Source organism: Calypte anna, chromosome 7 (genome assembly GCF_003957555.1).
Source record: "Calypte anna isolate BGI_N300 chromosome 7, bCalAnn1_v1.p, whole genome shotgun sequence".
Classification (NCBI taxonomy): domain Eukaryota; kingdom Metazoa; phylum Chordata; class Aves; order Apodiformes; family Trochilidae; genus Calypte; species Calypte anna.
Window position 1 is genome coordinate 32,000,249 of NC_044253.1, and position 22,835 is coordinate 32,023,083.

At 41.7% G+C, this 22,835-nt stretch overlaps 1 protein-coding gene across 3 annotated transcripts in view; it reads right to left on the bottom strand.

Moving 5' to 3' along the window:
- The window catches only part of UNC80 (unc-80 homolog, NALCN channel complex subunit), a 122,185-nt gene that overhangs the window by 38,598 nt on the left and 60,752 nt on the right, over positions 1-22,835 (bottom strand). For 2 of the 3 annotated variants that reach the window (XM_008504926.2, XM_008504925.2), the window contains exons 27-41: positions 19,290-19,390; positions 17,805-18,002; positions 15,916-16,023; positions 15,076-15,214; positions 11,712-11,893; positions 11,203-11,334; positions 10,502-10,688; positions 9,327-9,458; positions 8,671-8,814; positions 7,323-7,423; positions 4,841-4,927; positions 3,928-4,111; positions 3,195-3,289; positions 2,249-2,338; positions 1,771-1,872 (exon numbers count right to left, since the gene is read on the bottom strand). In XM_008504926.2, coding sequence (XP_008503148.2) covers positions 1,771-1,872; positions 2,249-2,338; positions 3,195-3,289; positions 3,928-4,111; positions 4,841-4,927; positions 7,323-7,423; positions 8,671-8,814; positions 9,327-9,458; positions 10,502-10,688; positions 11,203-11,334; positions 11,712-11,893; positions 15,076-15,214; positions 15,916-16,023; positions 17,805-18,002; positions 19,290-19,390 — 1,982 coding nt within the window. Of the gene's footprint in view, positions 1-1,770; positions 1,873-2,248; positions 2,339-3,194; positions 3,290-3,927; positions 4,112-4,840; positions 4,928-7,322; positions 7,424-8,670; positions 8,815-9,326; positions 9,459-10,501; positions 10,689-11,202; positions 11,335-11,711; positions 11,894-15,075; positions 15,215-15,915; positions 16,024-17,804; positions 18,003-19,289; positions 19,391-20,889; positions 21,094-22,835 lie in introns of all 3 variants that reach the window. The other variant, XM_030454175.1, reaches the window with a different exon arrangement.

Genomic DNA, 22,835 nt, shown 5'->3' on the forward strand with positions numbered 1-22,835 from the left:
TGACTTCAGATTATCACTTCTGGCTTATATCAAATGAGAAATGAAGTTCTATTCTACTAGTTTCCTTTGACCTTCTCACTGGTGGGACCATTCAGGATAGTTACTTTATTTTGATGCTAAAAGTAACCATTAGGCAGAATGATGCTCAGAAGTAGAAGCAACTTTCTTTAGAAGCAGTTTTGACTCAGCCCTTAGATATTGAGATGAAGCCAAAACTTGAAGCATGGGGCTTAACATGTGTCACATCTCAGCTTCTGCATGTCCTGCAGTTTCCATGACCTTGCTCTAAAGTACAATTGCCTTCAAACTGGTTGCTCAATTAATAAAAGTATTTTTCCATGGACTCTTGTGCTGTGGGTAGACTCCACAGTGCTGTCTTCTTTCCTGAAGTTGTGCATTGTCCAGCAACTTCTTGCATGAATACAGAAAGGCTAGGAGAGGCTTGATTTAACTGTTACCTTAGGAATATTTCAGCCTCTAAGTACTCTAAATAGAAAAATGTGGAGTGTATAATACCACCCCGACAAAATGGGACAGAACATTTTCATATCTAGGGGTGATGTAAGGCATATCAAACATTTATTTGTTATGTAGGACACATCTGGAATGAGAGGGAGAATAATTTCTGCCAAGAAGCAGCCAAATAGCATAATTTTTATAGACTTTCTACTGATAGATGGCAAAATATGAAACATTTCCCTATTCTGTACCATACACATGAGACAGCATTAACTGTAGTCTCCATTACTTTAGCTAATAGTCCTTCTTATGCAGTTTTATAGCTGCTTTTTATAACCATTCCTGATAGTAATTTCCTGTCCCTATGGTCTCATTGGCAGGAAGGCAACTACAGTACCTGCATTTTGGCTGGAATAATACAATTGTTAATGCCAAATACATACAGTTTGGCCACATTCCCTCTCTTTACATTTCCTGCTTATTATCATCCTTTGCAGACACGGCTAGAGCAACTTTTCCCTAAACACTCAACCTTGTGCTACTGAGACAAACATCATTTTTTGAAAAACAGAGAATGTGGCTTCTAGAGGTAGAGTGAGGTCAATATCTTTGTCTCACTGTCTAAAGTGAGAATCCTTGCTGGGATTCTCAGCACATTAAAGTCACTACCCTGCTTCTTAAGTTAGGGTTTAGTTCCTAAGGGAGAGCTTGTGGGAGCTGCAGAGGATTAAAAAGGATGGGACACATGGGTCATGAGGCTGGATGTTAGGGAGGACAGAGATTTTCTAAGGGCAGATATTACCTTGATGAACTGGTCTCTACTGCTGTGCCCCATAGGTAGCTATGATAAAAGAGTAACATCTGAGAGCAGGGCAAGGAGGAGAGGCAGGGAACATTCTTGACACTGGGAGGACAGAGAGGGTGGCAGAACAAAAAATTCTGGATTCACACACAGAGGAGCGTGGAGAGAAAATTTTTAAATGGGTTTCTAAAGAGCCAGAAATCATCCTAAATAAAGGAATAAGCAACTTTGGAAGCTGAGGTGAATTTTCTGGCCAATTACAGGAGAATGAAAAATGATCCACCTAAACAAATCTGGTTGGAGAGAGCAGGAGGAATTTCACATTGCACTCTTGGACTCTTCTTAAAATCCCATCACGTGTCAAGTGGCATGAGGGCAGATGTCATGAAATTGTGACTTCTCCAGCTTAGCTCCCTATATGTATGCAGCATGACTGGAGGCTTTTAAAGGAAAAAGATTTATTTACAGAGTTTGTTTCTGAGAAGAGTTGTTTGGTGACAGAAAGGTACCTGCTTCTGAATGAGTTCTTGTCCCTTTTCTGGATGCATCTGCACCAGATTGAGCTGCGGAGAAACCGACCTCCGGAAAGGATAAATGTCACGGACATAGGTCTGCCAGGAGAGGAAACAAGTGTATTTTAAATAATATAATTTTAAATAATCAACAGCATTCAACAGGCCCTACAGCCCTTTCTGAAGCTTTTGAATAGGATCATTTAGTCAGTGTCAGGTTCTATGGAAGAGCATAAAATAAATTTGCTCTTTTCTTAAACAGTTAAGTATTAATGACTCAGAAGCAAAAGCCTCCACTTCTGCCTCAGTTGTCAAACTCCAGTCTTCCACCACATGCAATTAAACACCTAACATGTGGTACCCACAGGACAAAATTCTGTCTCTGGTGCTACTTGCTCTCCTTCAGATAACCCCAATGTTAAAAAAGGGACAAGATGAAAAGAACAAAGTCATTTGGACTGAACCTTTGCCTTACCTTGTTGTAATGAATAAGATTCCATCTCTTATCCATTAAAAAGTAATGAGAAGATTGTGTTTCAGGTATGTTAAAAAACTCCAAACATTCCTGAAGTAGAAGAAAGAAAATCATTCTATCACTTACTAGCTTGTCAAAAGAACACCCAGATAAGAATGCATAAAGGTGCAAACCTGCATGCTTTATTCAGGCCAGTACACTCTTCTGCCATTTTCTTTTTTTAATAATAAAGAACGTGAATATGTTAGCAATAATCAAGGCATGGTAATATTGTGGTCCTGAAGAATGATGTTACTTATTTCAATGTCTCCATATCACACATACTTATCTGGCTATATGAACCACATGGCTATTGCAGCTTCCAGTTCCATCCTATGTATTTATCAATCTTCAGTGCTAGGTGATGTACAGAAACACTAAAGTTCTGAGCCTTGAAAGCACTGAGATGTGTGAATCCAGTTAAAATTTAATGTATTTGGACAAATCAAAGGCTTTTACAAATCTCTTTGCTAAGTGGTTTAGTTAGGGCCATCCAGTAAATCTTTGGGAGAAGAAGGAACATTTCCTAGATCTCAAGATGTCATTGTGGCTAAAGAACCATAATTTCTGCCCTGATCTTGATCATACTATTTCTTATTGATGATAAAACCAAACATTTAAATGATCTATGTATCTTTCCAAAGGGTAGTATACAGCAAATACCCAACAAACTGCAGTCTTCAAGCGTGGTTGCATCTGTGGGGTCAGAACATATCCTTTAATATGGGATCTTTTGTCTTGCAACCAAGGTCTCCTCATATGGAGATGGAAATGCTTGTCACAGCACAACTTCTCTCCCACACATTGACATAGCTTGATCAGGCAAAATATATTCTAGACATAGAGGTATGGTAGGTAAATGCCATATAGTAAGCAGCTTGTCCACAGTTTAAGAAGTCATTCCTACCTTCAGAAGAGCCTCAAACTGTGTGTCTTCATGGACTGGTAACTGAGTTGGGATGTCACATTCATTCTGTCCATGTACAACAAGGGTCTTTGTACCTAAAGGAACAAAAGTAGTTGAATTCTCCTTGGCCTCAATTTCAGGAGACTGCTCATGGAGAAATTGTAGTTAAAATTCATTCCTGGGCAGAGAAACAATGGTGGCCCAGTCTGGAATCCCTTCTGGAGTGTTAACATAGTCTCACACTTGGATGAGAAATCGAGTTGTTCCCAAAGGACTAAGCTGGCTTTACCAGGAACTGTCACTCTGAGGAAGCAACAAATCTAAAAGGTCAAACCTGTTTTTCAGCAAGATATCTCTTGCCTGACTCATGACATCCCAGGCTCACAGCAGGCTCTTCTTGGGCTCTCTCAAGACTTACAGGAGAGGTTGCATCAAAGCAAACAGAGCCTGAACAGAACAGTCTTACAATAATAATCCTGCCAGGCCTTCACAGCCCAACTGGCACAAAGCAATGGGTTGAGAAGACTGTTCTAATTCACTTCCTGTTTGCTTCTTTTATTGCTTTAAATTGGCTGTCTGAATCTCAGGGACTGAGAGATAGATTTACTGATTGAATCCTCTGCTCAAGGAAAACTGACTTAGAACATGCAGCTACTTATAGCAGATCTGCTGATAGGTCTGCTTTTTGGTGGCGTCTCCCATGAACTTGGAGATGAAGAATCATTTCTTATACCTGGCATTGAGGCAGTCACCAGCAGCTTGACTTCACATTGTTCCTTCTTCATAGTCTGTTTGAGATCTTTGAAGAACAGTCCTTCTACATAACCCACTACTTCCCAAAGGAAGGTAAGGGTGGCAGATATGGCATCCATGCCCCATTCACACGGGGTGCGCACAAAATACATGATCAGTCCTACCTGCAGGTAATAAACACAAAAAATATGGTTATGTACATTCTGAACTGTACAGAGCATAGTATAAACACAGGAAAAGAATATTATACTTCTATGTTTCTTGACTCAGAGGGATAAACTCATTAAACCTGCATTCTTCCTTCTTTTTAGAGAGAATGATGGGTGGGGGAAAGAAGTACTGTTGCAGCCCAGCCTTAAAAGTCATGATAGATAAGGAGAAGGGAGAACCTCTGCAGTATGAGAATTCCTATGCTTCCTGCTCTGATGTGCTTGCCACATAGAGAACTAAAAAACCCAGATGTCTCCTGGAGTAGTATACAGCTTAACTAATTTTTCATCTCCTAACTGAAAGAACTGCAGCAAATGCATTTTCCAGAGTTTAAAAAGAAGATGCTAGATTTTATCCAATAGGATTTTCTAAAAGAATAATAATTTTTCTTCATAAAAAATAAATAAAATATTAAAGGTTTCTCGCACTGGGGTCTTTGCATTGGTCTACAACTCATTGTCAGTAGGTCAGTTTAGAAATACATTACAGGGTGCTTAGACATTTAATAAAAAGCTAAAGGTTTCTTTTTCTTGAAGGAACAGAAGGCTGATATCAGCCTGCTGACTTGCATCTACAGCCAGAAGCAGTGATAAACTATAAAAGAAAAGTTAAGAGAATTTCTTAGGACACATAGAGGCAGAGGTGAGATTCTGGGCTGCACAGTAGACCTAGAAACTACTCACCAAGTAGTTAAAGAGGATATGAGATGTCTGGGCAGGGAAGTCTCCAATGTTCAACAAAAGCTTCCTTAACATATACATCAGCTCATCCTGGAAGAAGAGTAAATGATTTTTTTTCTTTTCCTCACAAAATGGAGAACGTGTTTCTTTTTTTTTTCACCTGAGAGAGGCCAAAACCTCCTACTGCATTCTGTACTGACTGCAGCATCCTGATTCTGCACTCATCTTCCTGTGAAAATCCCCATGATGCTTATTGCAACAAATGAATACCTAGATTACCTATGAAGTCTAGCTCAGCTCAGCTCAATTATTCAATGGGTAGAAGGTGAGGGCAGAATCTAACTTCCCTTCTTCAGAGGCTGTCTGCTTTAGATGAACACTAATACATTTTTTATGGTGTGAAAGGATTGTAGAGGGGAAGGAATCTCCCATTGTCAGACAAGGACAGACAGACTGTATTTTAAATTTCTTCTACAGCCTTCATCCTTTTAACTCACAGCAGATTTGAAATAGTGTCATGGGCAACCCAGGCACAACCCAGCCCAGGCCAGTGATACATCTGCTGAAAGCTTGCAAGGAAATAGACCTGGCCTCTGTGTTCTGTACTTGTGGTTGTAGCAAGCCTCTGAAGAGAGACAATAAAACATCAGACTACAGTATCTCAGAGTGCCTCTTTCTTCAAAGACATTTAAAAAACAGAAATGACACTTTGAACTCAAGTAGAAGCTTTGGGGAAGTATCAGGAACAGCTGTGAAGTCTCAGGAACAGGGAAGCCAGAGACCTAATTACTCAAGGAACTGAAAATTAGATTTTCCTGGCCTTTTTCAAGGTTTAATAGTAATTTTTGTAGTCAGTCCTTAGGTTGTGCCTTGGGAGAGAAGGACAATGTGGTCTACCTGGATTTCAGCAAAGCCTTTGACACCGTCCCCCATAGCATTCTCCTGAAAAAGCTGTCAGCCCACAGCTTGGACAGGAGCACCCTGTGCTGGGTTAGGAACTGGCTGGAGGGCCGGGCCCAGAGAGTGGTGCTGAACGGGGCTGCATCCAGTTGGCGGCCGGTCACTAGTGGTGTCCCCCAGGGATCAGTATTGGGCCCAGTTCTGTTTAATATCTTTATTGACGACTTAGACGAAGGGATTGAGTCCATCATCAGCAAATTCGCAGATGACACCAAGCTGGGAGGAAGTGTGGACCAACCCGAAGGCAGGAGGGCTCTGCAGAGGGACCTGGACAGACTAGAGAGCTGGGCCGATTCCAACGGGATGAGGTTCAACAAGGCCAAGTGCCGGGTCCTGCACTTTGGTCACAACAACCCCATGCAGCGCTACAGGCTGGGGGCAGAGTGGCTGGAGAGCAGCCAGGCAGAAAGGGACCTGGGAGTCTACATTGACAAGAAACTGAACATGAGCCAGCAGTGTGCCCAGGTGGCCAAGAAGGCCAATGGCATCCTGGCCTGTATTAGAAACAGCATCACCAGCAGGTCCAGGGAGGTGATTCTGCCCCTGTACTCAGCGCTGGTGAGGCCACACCTCGAGTACTGTGTCCAGTTCTGGGCCCCTCAGTTTAAGAAGGATGTAGAGGTCCTGGAACAGGTCCAAAGGAGGGCAACCAGGCTGGTGAAGGGACTCGAGCACAGGCCCTATGAGGAAAGGCTGAGAGAGCTGGGGCTGTTCAGCCTGAAGAAGAGGAGGCTCAGGGGAGACCTCATTGCTGTCTACAACTACCTGAAAGGAGGCTGTAGCGAGGTGGGAACTGGACTCTTTTCACAGACGACCTTCAACAAGACAAGAGGACACAGTCTTAAGTTGTGCCAGGGGAGGTTTAGGCTAGATATTAGAAAGAATTTCTTCACGGAGAGGGTGATTAGGCTATGGAATGGACTGCCCGGTGAGGTGGTAGATTCTCCGTCCCTGGAGACATTTAAAAAAAGACTGGATGTGGCACTCAGTGCCATGGTCTAGCAACTGCTCCGGTGGGTCAAGGGTTGGACTAGATGATCTCTGAGGTCCCTTCCAACCCGGCTAATTCTATGACTCTTCTATGACTCTATGATATAACTCATTCCATACAACAAGTGTGGGGTTGAGAAAGTGGTACAGAGGGAATCAAGGTCTTTCATCCAGTCAGAACTTGTTTTGCTTTCTTCCACAATGCTCATCCATGGTACCAAAAAGCAGTCTAATGAGCAAGGGAGAGGCTCATTCAAAGAAAGCTGAACAGAGTGGCATGGGTGGTGGCTCTATTGCTTTTGTTAAGTAGAAAGGGTTGTTCTTCACTAAGCAACTGCTCAAAGCTTGGCATAAAGTCAGAATCTTGGTAGTAGTTAATCAGGTATATCCCATTTACATTAGTGGACAAAAATTTAACCCAGCTGATGATACAGCCTAGCAGACTTCAAGCTACATTATAAGAGCAAATGTTCTTCTCCAGTGATACAGAATGATTCTGTCTCTAAGCAATAGACACCTCCTGGCAAGGGTTTACCTGTCGGTTGCTGATTGTGAGCTTTTCCAGGAAATGGCGCAGAACTGTGGAGGGGTCTTCAATTAAGCAGTTCCACAGGACCTGCTGAGCAACAGCACTTACTGTAAAAGAGACAATAAACAAGGTCAGAACCATCTGCCTAGGAAAAGCCTTGAACTGTACACGAGAATTCCTGAACTTCTACCCTGTCAGGTTTTATACACAGGCTCCTTATGAGGTAACAGGGTTTCTGTTCACCAGTGAAGTCATCTCAAGCAATAATGACAGGTCTGATGTTTGAATCTTCCCTAACTTCTGGTGATATGACAGAAACCACTTGACCACTCTAGTTAGAAACATAAGAAAGCAAAACCTAATAATATTCACAGCTCCAGATGGCCGAATCTTGAAACCCAAAAAACCAGAATTTCATGAACTTTTTGCTCTTGCATAAAAGTTCAATTTCATGGTGATTTATTGATTCAATGAATGTTCAATTTCATGGTGATACCATTTTATCTGGTATTAGTGACCAGTATTAACTGTTCAGCAGGGATTTGTGCTGATGGTCAGCTCTTCAATTAATTGCAATTAACTACAACAGAGAATTATTCATTATTTTGTGTTCAGTACTCAGTTCCTGAACACTAAATGACACAAGCATTATTTAGGTGTTTGGCTGCATCTACCCAAAACTGAATAAAAAAAATAATGTAAAGTTAATTGTGCAATCAGCTAGCGCTATGAGAAAGGAAAGGCAAAAGTCCACCATTTATAAACATTTTAGAAAAACAAACAGAAAAAAAATGTACTTTACAAATACATAACAGACCATAATCAAAATGTTCAGGTTACATTTAGGTGGCTTTCTGTTTGTTATAGGATGAAAGAAATGATGGGAATAGAACTCTAGAGGTCTCCAGTCCAAGACCCACGTGGCACAGGGCTATCAACAGCACCAGTTTATGTCAACCATGAGTTTGACAAGCCAAGGCTTGATAAGTGCTGGTCTTGATTATGAAGTTCCTTCTATATTTCTAACCTTAATTTTGCAAGCTCTAACCTGAATGTTAGAGTTCATCTAACTCTTTGCTTCCTTTTCCTTACCCTTAACAAGCTAAATTTCTGAAATCTCTTCTCACATATCTGTTTTAGGCCTTTTACCAACTTGCATCCCCTCACTACACTCTAGTCAAATTCTCAACCTCCTTCTTGAGCTAGGGGCCACAAAAAACCAAACACAAACAATGGAGAAAAGAAAAAGTAAAAACTCTACAAAGTAGAAAAGTAATATTTCTATGAATCTCCTCTCAAGTAGTTTGTGAGAATTTGGGAGATTATTTGTTAACTTTTTAACAGGTTAAAGTACCAGCTACTCCATCTTCTCGGACTTCTCCATCTTCCATTAAATGGACAATGGGGAGTACTGCTGCACAGATGCATGCTGGAAACACAGCTTGAGGTGGTTGTGGCACATGGTGGTTAGGGGTATGCTCTGTAGTGTGTTCCTCATCTGAAGCAATAAAAAGAGTGGAAGGAGAGTGCTGGTGAATAAACTGCAGTATCATCCAGGTAGGGCAGATAAACATTTCTGTTAGGTGCTATACAAACAGAACAAAATTGTAGGCTGTCTGATGACTGTGCAAGCACAGCTGTCTCCAAGAAGAAACTGAGCCTCTACCCAACTTCTTGATAAAGAATTTTCATTGTAAATAGATATTTTTCAATTTTTTTTTAATTTTTTTTTTTTTTGCAGAAACCCATTTTTCTTGAAATCCACTTTCATCACTATTTCTCAGAGTGCTCTCCACAGCACCAGTCTCTAAATGAATGAGGAGAGGTAAGGGAAGACATTGTGACTACAAAGGTGAACAAAATAACACAGGGCAGTGATTTATTATAAAATCTCTCAAGGTTGGGAATATATTCAGCAAAAGGAAATGGCACCAGCTTCATGGGTCAAAAGGAAAGACTCACAATGAATGAAATCCTAGGAAAGGATACTCCAAAGGTAAGTCAACTCACCTTCAGCACTGACTGCTGACCGTACCGACCAGACAGAGCCACGTCGGAAAGAATAATTCCTGTGGGATGTACTGGAGGTGCAGGAAGGGCTCACGGAGAGACGGCGGGAGGCCAGGTTGGCAACTTCTTCTACTGACAAAGAGAACAGGGAAAGTCAATCGAGAGTCAACTGAGAGACTGCAGGGAATTTTCTGAGGCACTTAAAATCAGATTGGAACATTGAAAATTCAGGTCAGGGGCTCTCAAAAAAAAAAAAAAAAAGGTTTAAAAATCTCTTATTAGTCAGACAGTTAATTTCCTCATGTGTTGGAAACAAGCAGAGAACTGGTCTACTAGAGTGCTCAATGCTTTAGTGAGTCACATTTGCAGCTGAGTCAGCCTTATCCTCCTTTCCAGCTACATCCTTTGAGCTATCCATGGTTGCTGGTGGTCAGGTTTTACTAAGAATTGGGATTTGAGCTCTCAGATTTTCCAGTGTATGTTCAGATCTGATCACTGTACTCACCCAATGGCACACACCTTGGAATGCTTTTAATGAACCCTTTTTGTTCTATTAGCGTAGACCAATGAAAGGCCTTACACAAAGACAGTTAAAAAAGTAAAAACAAACCTGGTTTTCCTGATTCATGTCATGTAAATTCAGCCATCTGAAAGTCTGGCACTGAGGCTGAGCTGGTCATTTAGATGCCCTCACTATTCACCTTAAAGGCAGAAAGCCCCAGAAGTAGTTCAAGACTATACTAAGCTATGTGTTTTGAGACAGACACTGCCAAAGGGTGATCCCTCCTACCGTTTCATTATTAAAGGGTTAGTGTTAGGAAACAAAAGTTTTATTTCTAGTATTTCATGTTTTCTGTTGTGTTAAATTCTGCAAGATGCTGGGAACTTTAAAATGCTGAATGTTGACAAGTTCCACTGAAGTTGAGAGGGGAGGAGCAAGAGGCTTCAGGTCACATAGAGTGTCCTCACTTAATCCAAGGTTTTGTGGGTTTATTTCAGTAATTTTCAATTATACTTTTTCTCAATGACTTGAATTCTTCAAGAAATAGATGTGGTTGTGACATTCCTAAGACTAATTATCAGTGTTCCTGGACATCACACTCCTAAGCAGTGCTCTATGTTAGGGCCAGGTGCTCTCAGATTTGTGGAATGAAGTTTAAGGTCCTAGAGCACACCTTCTTCTTCCTGCTCTGAGCTTGGTGTGCAGGTTGGCTCATAGCAGGCCTCCTGAGTGATGGGGATAGCAGTGATGAGGCTCGCTTCCCTGCCCAGCCGCTTCTTCTCTTCCTCCTGCTGCAGGTTCTTTAGGATGTGCTCCGCTCGCTGATGGGAACGTGACACAGCTCTGGCTGAAAATGACTTCTGTCAGGCAGAAAAGAGAAGAAACACAGTCTGAAACTGTTAGTTAAGACAGACATCCTAGATTTTCTGCCAGAGACCTCTGTGACATTCAGCAGCTCATTTTCTAAATACAAATCAGACTCGTGCTAGTTGATCAGAGATTCACCAGGAGACTTCTCTTGGAGCTATTAAACCTTGGTGCAGATTCACCAAGAGTCACCATGTGAATCAGTGTAGAGAAAATGGTTTTCCTGGCAGTTCAAGTGAACTAATATGCTCTTGGAAAGCAGCTGTGTGCCCTTCAAGTCTGAGTTACTGTCTCTCCCAGGGATGTGATATGTGGCACTGTACCTCAGTGAACAGACAGAAAAGCCTTATGCTAATGTAGGCAGTTTTGTGTGCCCTACCTGTATGCCTGTGCTCCCAAGTGTAGAAGACAGGAAATCGCAGGATTTAGTCCACATCTCTTGAGCACAGCTTCCCCCTGCTGCTACAGAGAGCAAACAGTGTTTGCTCTCAGGATGTCTCTGCTTACCGACTGATCTTCATTTATAGGATCTTGCACACTCCCGCTGCACTGAGGGACCCAGGGAGGGTCAAACATTGGCACAGATGGCATCCCCAGGACAGGAGAAGGTAGAGTGAAGTTTATACTTGGAGGAGGGATCTAAACAAAAGCATGAAGGACATTTGTAACAGCAGACTATTAGTAATATCAGTATTGCAAATTAAGCATGAGCACAAGTACCCAAGACATCAAAGATGTCTGTAAGCTTTTCCCAATTCCACCTCTCACCATGCAGGAACACCTTGTTACACAGATCTTTTTTTTTCTCTTTGATGTTTTCCCTGACCTGTGTCCCCACTATACTCTCACCACTTTGTACTGGACTTCTACACATCGTTTCACCCCCAGTGTGACTTACACCACCACAAAGAGATTTTGAGGCAGATTCAGAACAACATGTATGTTGTGAATAGATTCACATTTACACATGCGGCAAGCTGCAAACAGTAACATTGTGTTTCACATGTCCTATCTACCTTGAAGATTTGCTGTGCTCCCTCTTCCATTCTTGGCCAGACTTGGTACCTAAACCTCCAGAGCGTGTGAAATTTGAGAATGGCATTCAGTCTCTGCACTGCCTCTGGGTGATGAAATTCGGACATCAGCATGTCAGAAACAGCCTCTGGCACTTTCACAGCACACAGCAGGAACATGGCAGCTGCAGGGAGAGAACATCTGATCATCTCTTTTCCTGAACTTCCTGGTTTTATTTGGCAGAGAAAAAAACGCAGCTGTACAACCCGCCACCAAAAGAAACCTAATTATGGCTCTAGAAATGACATTAGGAGTCTAACAAACCTAGCAAAAATTGTAAACCATCCACACAGTGTTTTGTGTCAATATCATAAATATTCTGGGAAACTTGGTTATAAATAAAATACAGCTTGGTCTTCACACTAAAATCTGTCATGGATGGTTTAAAACAAGAAACACCTCTTCAATTAAGAGGACTTATTCAGTTTGGCTTTCAGCAATTCCACTTCCAAGTGATTTCTGTGCTAAGTGTAAAAGGTTGGTTTCCCAATAGCTCAGCCTTTCCCTCAGAGCAGGAGGCCATGCCTTATAAGAGGTCTCAATTCTCTGTTTTCATGGATAAAACAAAAAAGAAAGATTCTTACAATGGGCAATGTGCAATAATCACACTCTACCTCCAAGAGAAAATGGAGTTGCTGGACACAGGATCAGGTCACAAAGGAAAACAGCACCATAGAAGCTGAAATTGGCCCACAGTTGTTTTATTGGAGCATAACTGAATATTAACACATATAAACCAACTTCAGGTGATGGAAGCCAGCTAAGTTAGGTGTGTATCTGAGGGGGATCAAGCAGGAAACAAAATCAGGGGGAACAGTTCTGTGGTGTGAGTTTAGTGGGTGTCAGAGAGTCCATGGCTTCTTGGACTAGCAGCTCACCTCAGATCACTGGAGGTAATGTCTCCAGATTTGGTGGATTGGCTTCCACAGTAGAAAGAGGGCATTTGCCATTGTGGTTGCCTTGAAACTTATTCATAAGGTGCCAAACATAAGAACTGTACTGATGGGAGTCAGTCTGATCACGTGGAGAAAAGCAAGGCTGCACTTTGACAACCTAGGCCCTGCACTGTGGAGGCTCCTGCCTCAAAGTCCTGCTCCGAAGCTGTAGGAACCCTCCTGTTTCTCTAGCTCAGAGAACTTTCTATCCTTTAGTGTTTTCCATTTAACTGTGTTAAGTCTTAGTAGGATGGATTTAAAAGTGTGAGCTCATACTGAAGGCACCAAACCAACCAACCAACCAAAAAGCCTTGAAAGGGGTCAGTAGATGGTGCTGCTGTACACTAACACAGGAATTAATGAAGGTAATTTATGCTGAAGGTAGTTTTATGCTGAATTCAGTCGGTAGTACTAAAAAATCTACTACAGACCCTCAAATGGATTTTAATCCTTCCTTTCAGGAAGGGGTGAAGAAGGAAGATGTATCTCAGAGGCTCTTTCTCCTCAGGAAGAGCAGCAAAGCTTTATTCCCTTCCCTCCAAGCCACGGTAGGTTACTGATAAGAGAGAGAGTATACAGAATTATTGCTCCAGAAAGGGGCATCAAGTGTACTTGAGTGAATTTTCAGGTAGTTTGTTTCTTGTCTCTGTTTTCCTCCTTTATCTTCCTGTCTGCACATTTGGCCTGGGAAAGGTCAAATGCTGAAGAGTACAGAGAAGACCTGTGTGCTGAAGAAGCACACGGTGTGCTGGTGGAGCAGATGCAAAATGAGGGAACCAGAACTGAAGAGAAACATTAGATATGGAGTCAAACAAAGGACTTCAGGGCAGGATTCATTGCCAGCTGTGGGAACTAAAGGACTGGTAAGAGATTGAAGTGTGGCAAAAAAGGGGAGAGGTGTTCAAGGAGCACTGCAAAACTCTTGCTTTGTCAGTAGCTTTTGAAAAAAAACAACCTGTAATTTACTCTCCAGTGTAAGAACATCTCCGAAGGCTCTGATAGATGTGTAAATCTGGAAAGATGGCAATCTTTAAGCTATTTCCTTTGTTGCTGGGGGAAGACAAAGGTAGAATTTAAAAGTTGTGTGAGACTGGCTTACAAACTTGACAGCATTAGTTTATGTTTTGTTTAAGCAACCTATACACACATATATATATATAAGAGCGTTGACATTTTCCAGGGTTGCGGGTCATGACATCAAAACAACAGGCATTAGCTCACACTGGCTATGAGAATTTGGACAGGACAATAAGACTAGAGGGATTTCCTTTGTAACATTTGGTAATCCCTTTCACAATCTCAGAAATCTGAGTGCATTTCCTTTCCTTGCAGTTGTTAACAATCTCCTGTTTTCAGGGTAAAAAAGTCATAAAGAGTTGATACTCATCTTTAAGCTACCATAGCTTAAATTCTTCCTCCTTTCCATGTATGCTGTATTTACAGGGAGAAAAACTATCCCCTCTCAGTCTTCACCTGAACCCATTAAATAAATAACCTCATCATAAAGGCTTTTCATTCTTCCTCCTGTCCTAACAGGTCTTCATTTTATCCATCCCATGTAAACATTTTTTTTCAGTAATCAGGATTGCATGGGGATATGTTGTGTCCTAGAGAACTGTACAATATACTCCCCAACAGCATTAGTACTTTAAATCTCTAATTAAATACTTCTGGGACATTATCACTGTATTTATTGTTTCCACAGTTGAATTCTATGAGGTAAGTCAGTCATCCTCTAGGCAACTGATACACTACTTCCAAAATTACATCAGTTCCCAGGGAAAAGATTCAAGTTCATAGAACAATTCTTCCTACTAGTTTGCAAGGACATAATCTTACATTTTTCAGTAATAATTTTCATCACATGTCTGGAATTAATTTTTCAAGATAGTACTCTCAAATGTGTGTGAGGTTCTAATCTTCTGTCTTAAAGATGTCTCTCCACTGTGTAATAACAGCAATACCACAAGACAACACATCGAGCAATGCTTCTGTCTCCGTGCAAGATGAGAATTTTCTTTCCAGCCTAACAAAGAAGCCAGGATATTTCGATTCTCTTCGTATTTCTCAGGTTTTGTATGACCCCTCAATTGGTAATAATTTCCATGACAATATACAAAAAGACTTCATTAAACTCTGGATAGATTAAGTCACTGTGCTTCCTCTGCCTAGAAACCCAGCTAAATACAAATAATAGCTCTGATGGTCTCTTACCATCCACCATAACCAGCATCTGTGATCCTTGTGATCTTTTTTTCAGAGCACAAAAAAACCCTTGAAGGTCTATGGAAAACAATTCCCCAAGAAATCCTGGGTGACATTAGGACTTTTTCACTACAAGGCCCCATGCTAAGCAGTTTTGTTCTCTTACCTGCTGCTCCAGCCATGTGCTCATCCACACTGAGCAGGAGCTCCCAGGCTGCTGGCTGGATGTCCCCATACATATCTTCAGTGAGGATAGGAGCTGCTTTGATAAGCAGCGACAAAGGTGCAGGGGAGAGGCTCATTACCTGCAAAAAATACAAGCCATGCCTTGCAGATGAGCAACGCACCCACAGTGAGCAACACAGTCATTTTACCCTAGTCTGGGGCTGCTGGTATCCCACTGATAACCTCCAGTTTCACCTAGTTCAGTTTCTGCATCACAGAACGTTGCTTCAGCATGCACTGAAAGAGCCCTGTTTGCAAGTGGTTCCCGACTCTGTTGCTTGTCACTCTTGTCCAAAACACTGATAAACAGGAAGAAAGAGAAGCCAAAGTCTGCCACATTGATATAGCTGCATGAACATCTTACAGACTGCCAAGAACAAGCCTGTGAAGAGCCTTCAGGAACACTGAACAAGAAAAAAACAGAGAAAGCTTGTTGTAAACCAACAGGTTGTATTTAAAGACATTTTTTGGCTGGTTTGTGGGTTTTTTCAAATTTTTTAGTATTTCAATATGGGAATTATTATGTCAGTATGGGAAGTCAGAAATCAGACTGTGATTTAATGGAGCTATATGTTAACTGGAATCTTTGACAGGGTTACCTTAAGAGGCTGAAATACAGCATTACTCAGCTGTGGAAAACAGGCAGGGTGAACTGATTGATATTCAAGAACAACAGTACTTCAAACAAGCTTAACAATCCATATACATTTTCCTTCTTGTTGCAATCTATCCTGACAGCTAATTATCAGCCTCCCTAACTAACATACTGCCTAGTCAGTACCTGGTGCCTGATGTATTTTAGCATTCCAGAGTCCTTCTTTGTTTCCAAGTTGGTATCAATCACTCTCTTTTTTAAAGATGGAGTTCTCAAGCATGACTTTTCTGAGCACTGAAAGGAAAAAAAAATAAAGAAAAAAGTGGAATTCACATTGAGATTTCCCAAAACATGGACAGGGATGTGGCCATGTACAAGTGGAATTTCCATGTACTAGAAGATCTTCAGTACCAGAACTGTAACACAAAGCCCTTACCTGTGCTGGCAGTGGGCCTATTACCAGGGAGATGAGATACCTCATCCAACTTTCAACTCTGTAATAGTGCATTTCCTGATAAAACCTTAAGGCAAAAGTCAGTGATGAATGGGAATGTGCTTGGTGTAATCTACACAAATGGAACACCCGTATATTTCAGCAGAACTGTCCTTCAGCAGTACTGTCCTGTACCAGTTAAACAACTACACCTTCCCTTTAAGAAATTACCAACAGAAGTGTTTAGTATATACAACATTGACTCTTCTCAGCTATTTTTTATCTTCTCTTCTTCCTCAGAAAGCCTAAGTGTCAACACATTTCAAGATTTGAGGTCATGCCTGCCTGAGACTTGTCCCTAGCATATTGCCAGTGATACTGATTATGAAAAGTACTTTTTTTTGTTTGGTATTCATAAGATTAGGGACTTCACGAGAATGCTGGGTTGCCACAGACTCAAGCCAGTAGCCTGCTCGATCAACACAGGAGTCTTATCAGACCCCATGGAGCTTATAGCAAAGTCTGTTGTTGCTTAAAGGCTTTGATGATTTGATGGATGATGAAATATGTATCACTTTGCCTTGCAATTCAAAGCTGGAGGAAAGAACGCACAGTGCTGTTTTGCTGCCTTTCATGAATGCTGGCAGCTGCTCATCTCAATCCTGCCTTCTGGTGAGGAAGACTGCCTCTCTTCCTAAATAACTAAGAAATACACTATTTTTTTATGCCAGAGGAAATATATGTCAGTATATCCAGGAAAGAAGTATCACTAACTTAATTTCATCTGTTTCGTGCTTTGTTCCATACAAATAATCTATGATTTTCTCACTTTACAGGAAACAAACTTCTGGTTCATGAAAAAATGTTCATGAACTTGTCTCCCACTCCCTAATTTTTCACTTACGGGGATGACAGCCTCTTTACCCATGTGAAATCATGATGAGAGTTTGATAAACACTTTTCAGTGCCACTGCAAAGTAGATAAATGACTCTGCTATTACCAGTATTCAGAATAAATGTAGTATGTCTCCTGTTGTTGGGAATATGAAAGTATTAACCAACTGTTGACACAATGTAGTTTGTGCCTGGCTGGGCACTTTACTAAAAGCAGAAATGCATTTTCCCTGAAGTTATAGGAACCAGTTAAATGACTGAAAAGGCACTATTTTGTTTCAGTATCCTGCTGAACTGATCGTTAAAATAGTGCCACTAAAGAGACTGCAACATTAAAGATGAATGTCTACAATTTTGAGCTCAGACCTAAAGGAAAAATATTATGCAAGATTTGAGAAGAATTTGAAGAGTGATTCTTATTAACAGATGAGAAGAAACATTAAAAAAAAAAAAAAAAAAAAAAAAAAAGTCTTCACTCTAGGGGCTTATAAGCAGAGGCTATAAAAGAACTTTAAGATCAGGCAATAATCTTTTAAACAGCCTCATCAACAATGAAGATTCTTCCAAAGCAATACAGATTATGTTCCTTCCATAATGGTAAATGACTTAATAGATTTCTTTAAGGAGTTTACAGCAGGGCTGTGTGCATTGTACCATGAAAGAAATGTTGGAGCAAATTATACAGTCCTTGAATAATTGTGACCTGCCCAGACAAACTGCAAAATATTCTGCTTTTCCATCTACTCACTTCCTTTTGCTTTTTGCCTCTTGCCACATTGTTCAATGAGCTGTTTTCTCTCAGAGAGTCCACTGTGTCTCCATACAGGAGTTTGATGGCCCGGACAAGACGAGCACAGGACCGGCTGTGATGGAGGTAGCAGTGTGGGTGACAGTAGTCAATGTGGGTACATATGAAACTTTGCTGGTTGCACAATAGGATCATGACCTTGAAAAGAAGAAAAGATCATTGTTACCTCTACAAAAGAGAGTTGTACCCAGAAACTCATAGGGCAGCCAGTGATGGGGACTGCCTAGCTGGAGGTGCAGGAAGCTCAGCACAGCTTTATGAAGAGGGATGCTTGTTTGTGCAGAGCTCCAAGTTGTGCAAGGTGTTTACAAACCACCTAGGTACGGCCAAAGAAACATTAGTGGTGTCAAAGCAGACACAGACAGAGCTGCTCTAGATGTGTATGTTTGGCAAAATTAAGGCTGAGGGAAACACCATTCTCTCAGTTTGCACAAAAGCTGTTGATCACCACCTTGAGATTAGGGCTTAGAATGGAAACTGTCAACTAAAGCTGCAAACCCACCAGATTTGGGGATTTGTTCCTTTCAAAGAACATGAAAGGAAATATCTTGGTATGCTCTCAAATAGGCTTAAGCTGTGCTACTTGTTCTGCATATGCTTCCCTCACAGTGCCTGGGGAAGCCAATGCAGCCTGACTTCATGTGAGCTGGCTCAGTTACTATTTCTAGTGGTGATGCCATATGGCTGCAAAGAGCTGTAAAAGCTACCTTAGAAATAGAGTAAATATTTTGGCATTTATCTTTTCTGAGCCCTGCTTTGGTGCAGCAACACTGCCAGTAGCCCCTAAGTTAATTAAAGAAAACCTTGGGTACATGTACACTTCAGTGACTGCTCTCCAGTGTAACAGTTTCTTCCCAGGAGAGCAGAACTCAATCCAGCAGATCTTTTTTATATTGGACATCATGTCACATATAAACTCATCCACACAATAGCACTCTGAGGCATCTCCAAGCCATTCATGCTGTAGGTCAAAACTATCCTTTAGAAATCAGCCTCTTCGTGCCATAACTAGAACAAAAAGAGCCTATCCCATTTTTTCCATCCATTTATGGTCTATGCAGCTGCAGTCTGCTGACTCTCTCAAGTAAAGCAGCCAAAGCACTCTCAACCCTCAAGTATTTAGGCTTCTAAAAGCTTATTCTAAAAGCTTCAGAAGCTTATTTTAAAATAAATTTGCACTGTGGGATTCATGTCATTGCCTGCCTGTTCTGGCCTCATGTTATTTTGGGGTCAATCAGGAATAACTCAAGCCATTAGTGTTGCATCCTTGTTGCAAGCAGCGTTACTCTGACCAGCATTGTCAAACACTTGCCATCCTTGATGCTACATGGAGAAAGCACAAATTGTGATCTGGTTATTACCAGCACAAAGGTTTTCCTACTGAAAATGCCATTCCTGGGAGCTCTGGGAGTGGCTCATACTTACATGCAGCCATGACATGTTCCGATGATAGTTCTCCTCCGTGCCTGTGTTGCTCAGCAGCTCGGGCTCAATGCTAGGTTCACTCGTGCTCCAAGGGCTCCCTTCTTCAAAAGAAAAACACCCAAAAGGTGGCTGTTTTTATTGCTCCCTCTGTGCTTAAAGACTAGGGACAGCACTTGTAAAGCCAGGCCAGCCTTGTGGGAGCAGACCAGAGTACACAAAATATGCCACAATGGAAAGACTGCGTATGGACACACTGCCCCAATCCTTGTCTCATGCTAGCTTGACAATTACAAGAACCACTTAGAGTCGCCTCACAGGCCAGCTTAGCAGCAGCAAACACTGCTCCCTCCCCACTTTTTTCTTTAATGTAAGGGGAGAAGGTAAATGAAAAACATCAAAAACAAATTCTTCGCACCATTCAGATGCTGCAAATCGTTGGTTTAGTGATCTGCATTGACTGGGCTCTGTGGTGAAAAACATCAACAACAACAACAAAAAAATAATCCAAAGAGAATGGCATCCAGCTGGAAATGCCAATGGGCAAAGTCACTGCAATTGCCCATGGAAACTGCTAATGTCATGGGGATGAAAGGGGAAAAAAATCCTGATTCTAGTACGTGAGTTCTAAAAAGATCAATCAGGGGAGAGATGTCTCTGGGAACTTCACTGATCCCTCTGTTTTCTATAGCCATTCCATAACCTATGGGCCTCCTACAAGACTAACAAAGCTGTTAAGACACAGATGGGGCTGAATGCTCATTAATCCTTTCTTTCTCTTCTTTAAGGGAATTCTGACTTGCCTAAGTCTACAGAACAGACAATCCCTCTCTCCACGCTCCCCTACTGAAGTACCTTGTGAGCAACAGAAAATGACCACTAGTCTTGGGAGGTTATTTCAGCTCCAAATGTATCCAAACTACAGTTTTTGATTAACACTCCTACGAGAGGGGTGTAGTAGACTCTACCACTCAACTTTGGTAGAGTTTTTTTTTGGCAGGGTGCACTTTCGGTTTGCATAAAAAAAATATAGGGTGATTCAGCTTTTAAAGATGAAGGAAGGCATCTATAAACTGTAAAAATATTATGTAGCAGTACAGCATGTAACATGTACACGTTATGTTCTGCATATAAAAATATTTATGACATCATATGACATATGCTATATAGAATATGATGTACATGTCTTGAAGTACTTGAAGTACATATATATATCTCTTATCTGGCTTATGGACAAGAAAATATATATGTGTATGAACTCACCTATTCATTGTGTCATGGTTTAGGAGTGTGTGTGTGCATACACACGCATGTGTGAGCTCCCCTCAGAACAGTGTATGTTCAGCTGGCAAGCACCAGCATTCCAAGAGTTCATGCTCTAACACGGAGCTCTGAATTGACAACCTGTGCATGGAGCTGAGGCTGCAACTGGGATTTGGACCACGATCATCCCAGGCAACAGTTGAGGCAGTCCCTGAAGAGGACTCCTGGTCTTTCCTAGCCTGCTGGGGGGTGGGGATGAAGGTCTCCTGTCATTTCTAGCTCTGCTGCAATCATGTCCTGCCTCCTGTCCCCTCCCTTTCCACCCACTCATCTAAGTTACCTATATCAGTGACAGTGTCCCTGCTGTGGGACAGCTGCAGCTCCTCATTCTCAGACTCTGAGTCCTGCCGTGATAACTTGGTGCTCTTTAGGCTGCCGGCCCGGCGAATGCTGGAAAGGGAACCCCCCTTCTTCACCCGGAAACTGCGGGTTCCTTTAATCTGGAGCAAGCGGGAGCCTCCTATCCTGATCTTCCTGCTGGGAACTGTATTGAAAGAATAAAAGAGGACTTTTTTCCCCTTAATTTTTCCCCATTTAAAAAAGAAAGATATCCTGGCCCTCCCCTCCCTCCCAACCCCTTGCTGCCAGCCTGTGTTGCAGCCTCTGTTCTTCTAGCAAGGTACGTGGGGCCAGAGGCTCCCTCCAAAGCCACGGCCAATGCAGCTCCATCAGGCAGTAAAGGTACCTTAAAGAAATGTGTTCCAGGCCTCCTTTCCTAGAAGCCTGGTACATCATCTTGTCTTGAGCTGGAATTAGCCCTTGTTCAACCACCAGCAAGTAGAGTCAGCTGCTCTAACAAAACCCCAAAATGCGGACAAGAAAAACCTACAATTCACAACAACATTTTAATCAATTCCTGCCAGGAAACAGGATCTGTCCAATGGATGTAAATTGCACGTTTCTCTGCCAGCTCCTGGGGTTTACACTAGTGCAGAATCGTCTCTTGCTAGGGATAGAGGGCTGAATCCCAAGCATGAACAAGGCACCATGGACAAACCTATTTTCCTGTGGGCATGGGTTCTGTAAACCTCACTGAGCTCTGCAGTGGGATCAATTATTGATTCATACAGCACATGTGACTGCAGACGAGTTTTCTGTTTCATGAGGTTTAGCACGCAAGACTTCTTTGAAGTAAGATTTGCATAAATCCGTGTCTCTGCATGTTACTCTTCATCATTAGAATGCTTTAGAGGAAATGGGAGCATAAAATCCTCTCCTTCAAGACAAACCAGCAGCTTTCAGACATTAACAACATCCATTGACACTTTGCATTTTTGATGAGCACAAACATGAAATGGTACAATGGTTCAAAGCACCAACTGTTTGCACTTTTGTTCTCTTCATAGTTCAAAGGCAGTACATGGCAGTATGTCAGTCCAAATGTTGCAACACTCAGTCATTTTACTGCAGATCTAATCAGGCAAGGCCATGTGTGATTGATTACATTTTGGTGTAAAATGAACAGGATAAGACTTTTTTGATACCATAGATAAGCAAAATATTTTAATAGAAGTCCTTAGACACTGAACAGTGGTTTCAGTTTTTGTAACTACCTTCAAAAAACATTCACCCCAAGACCTCATCTAAATGGGAGACATTCCAACAATCTTAGACTATCAGACAGACCATAAGCTGGGTGCCTCTTTGGGATGCCAGCGTGCTAAGAGACCAAAAGATGAGTTTGAGCGTTAATTTATCCAGCTCACCTGTCTTAGCTCTCTTCACAGCAGTAACTGTTCCATCTGACACACATTTGCTTTTTACTATGTATGTTTTGGAAACGGTTCTAAAACCTGTTGTGTGTAGAAGGGTCACAGCTGAAGACAAGACAAACTTTATCCATAGCCCCTTGAGGTCAGTAAAAGCTCCTCCTGAATCATTAATATACATGACAGTTCCTAGAGGATAACCAGCCACAGACTCCATCCTTTTCAATCAATCATCAAAATTAACAACATTTAAACATCTGCGCCTTTTAATGGCTATTATGAGATGGTATTTAAGCAGTTCTAAAACCTGGTTGGAGGAAGAATCTAATAATTACAGATAACTTTATGGCAGCTTAGCCAATACACACCATGACTGTATATTGTATTGCAACAATTGTACCATCAGTTAGTATGTGAGCTTTGCATGAGATGGCTCAAAAATGGAAACAATCTGCTGTTCCCAGCAAACACAGAGAGCTTGAGGTTTGCTTGTACACTGTACAGTATGTTGGTAACA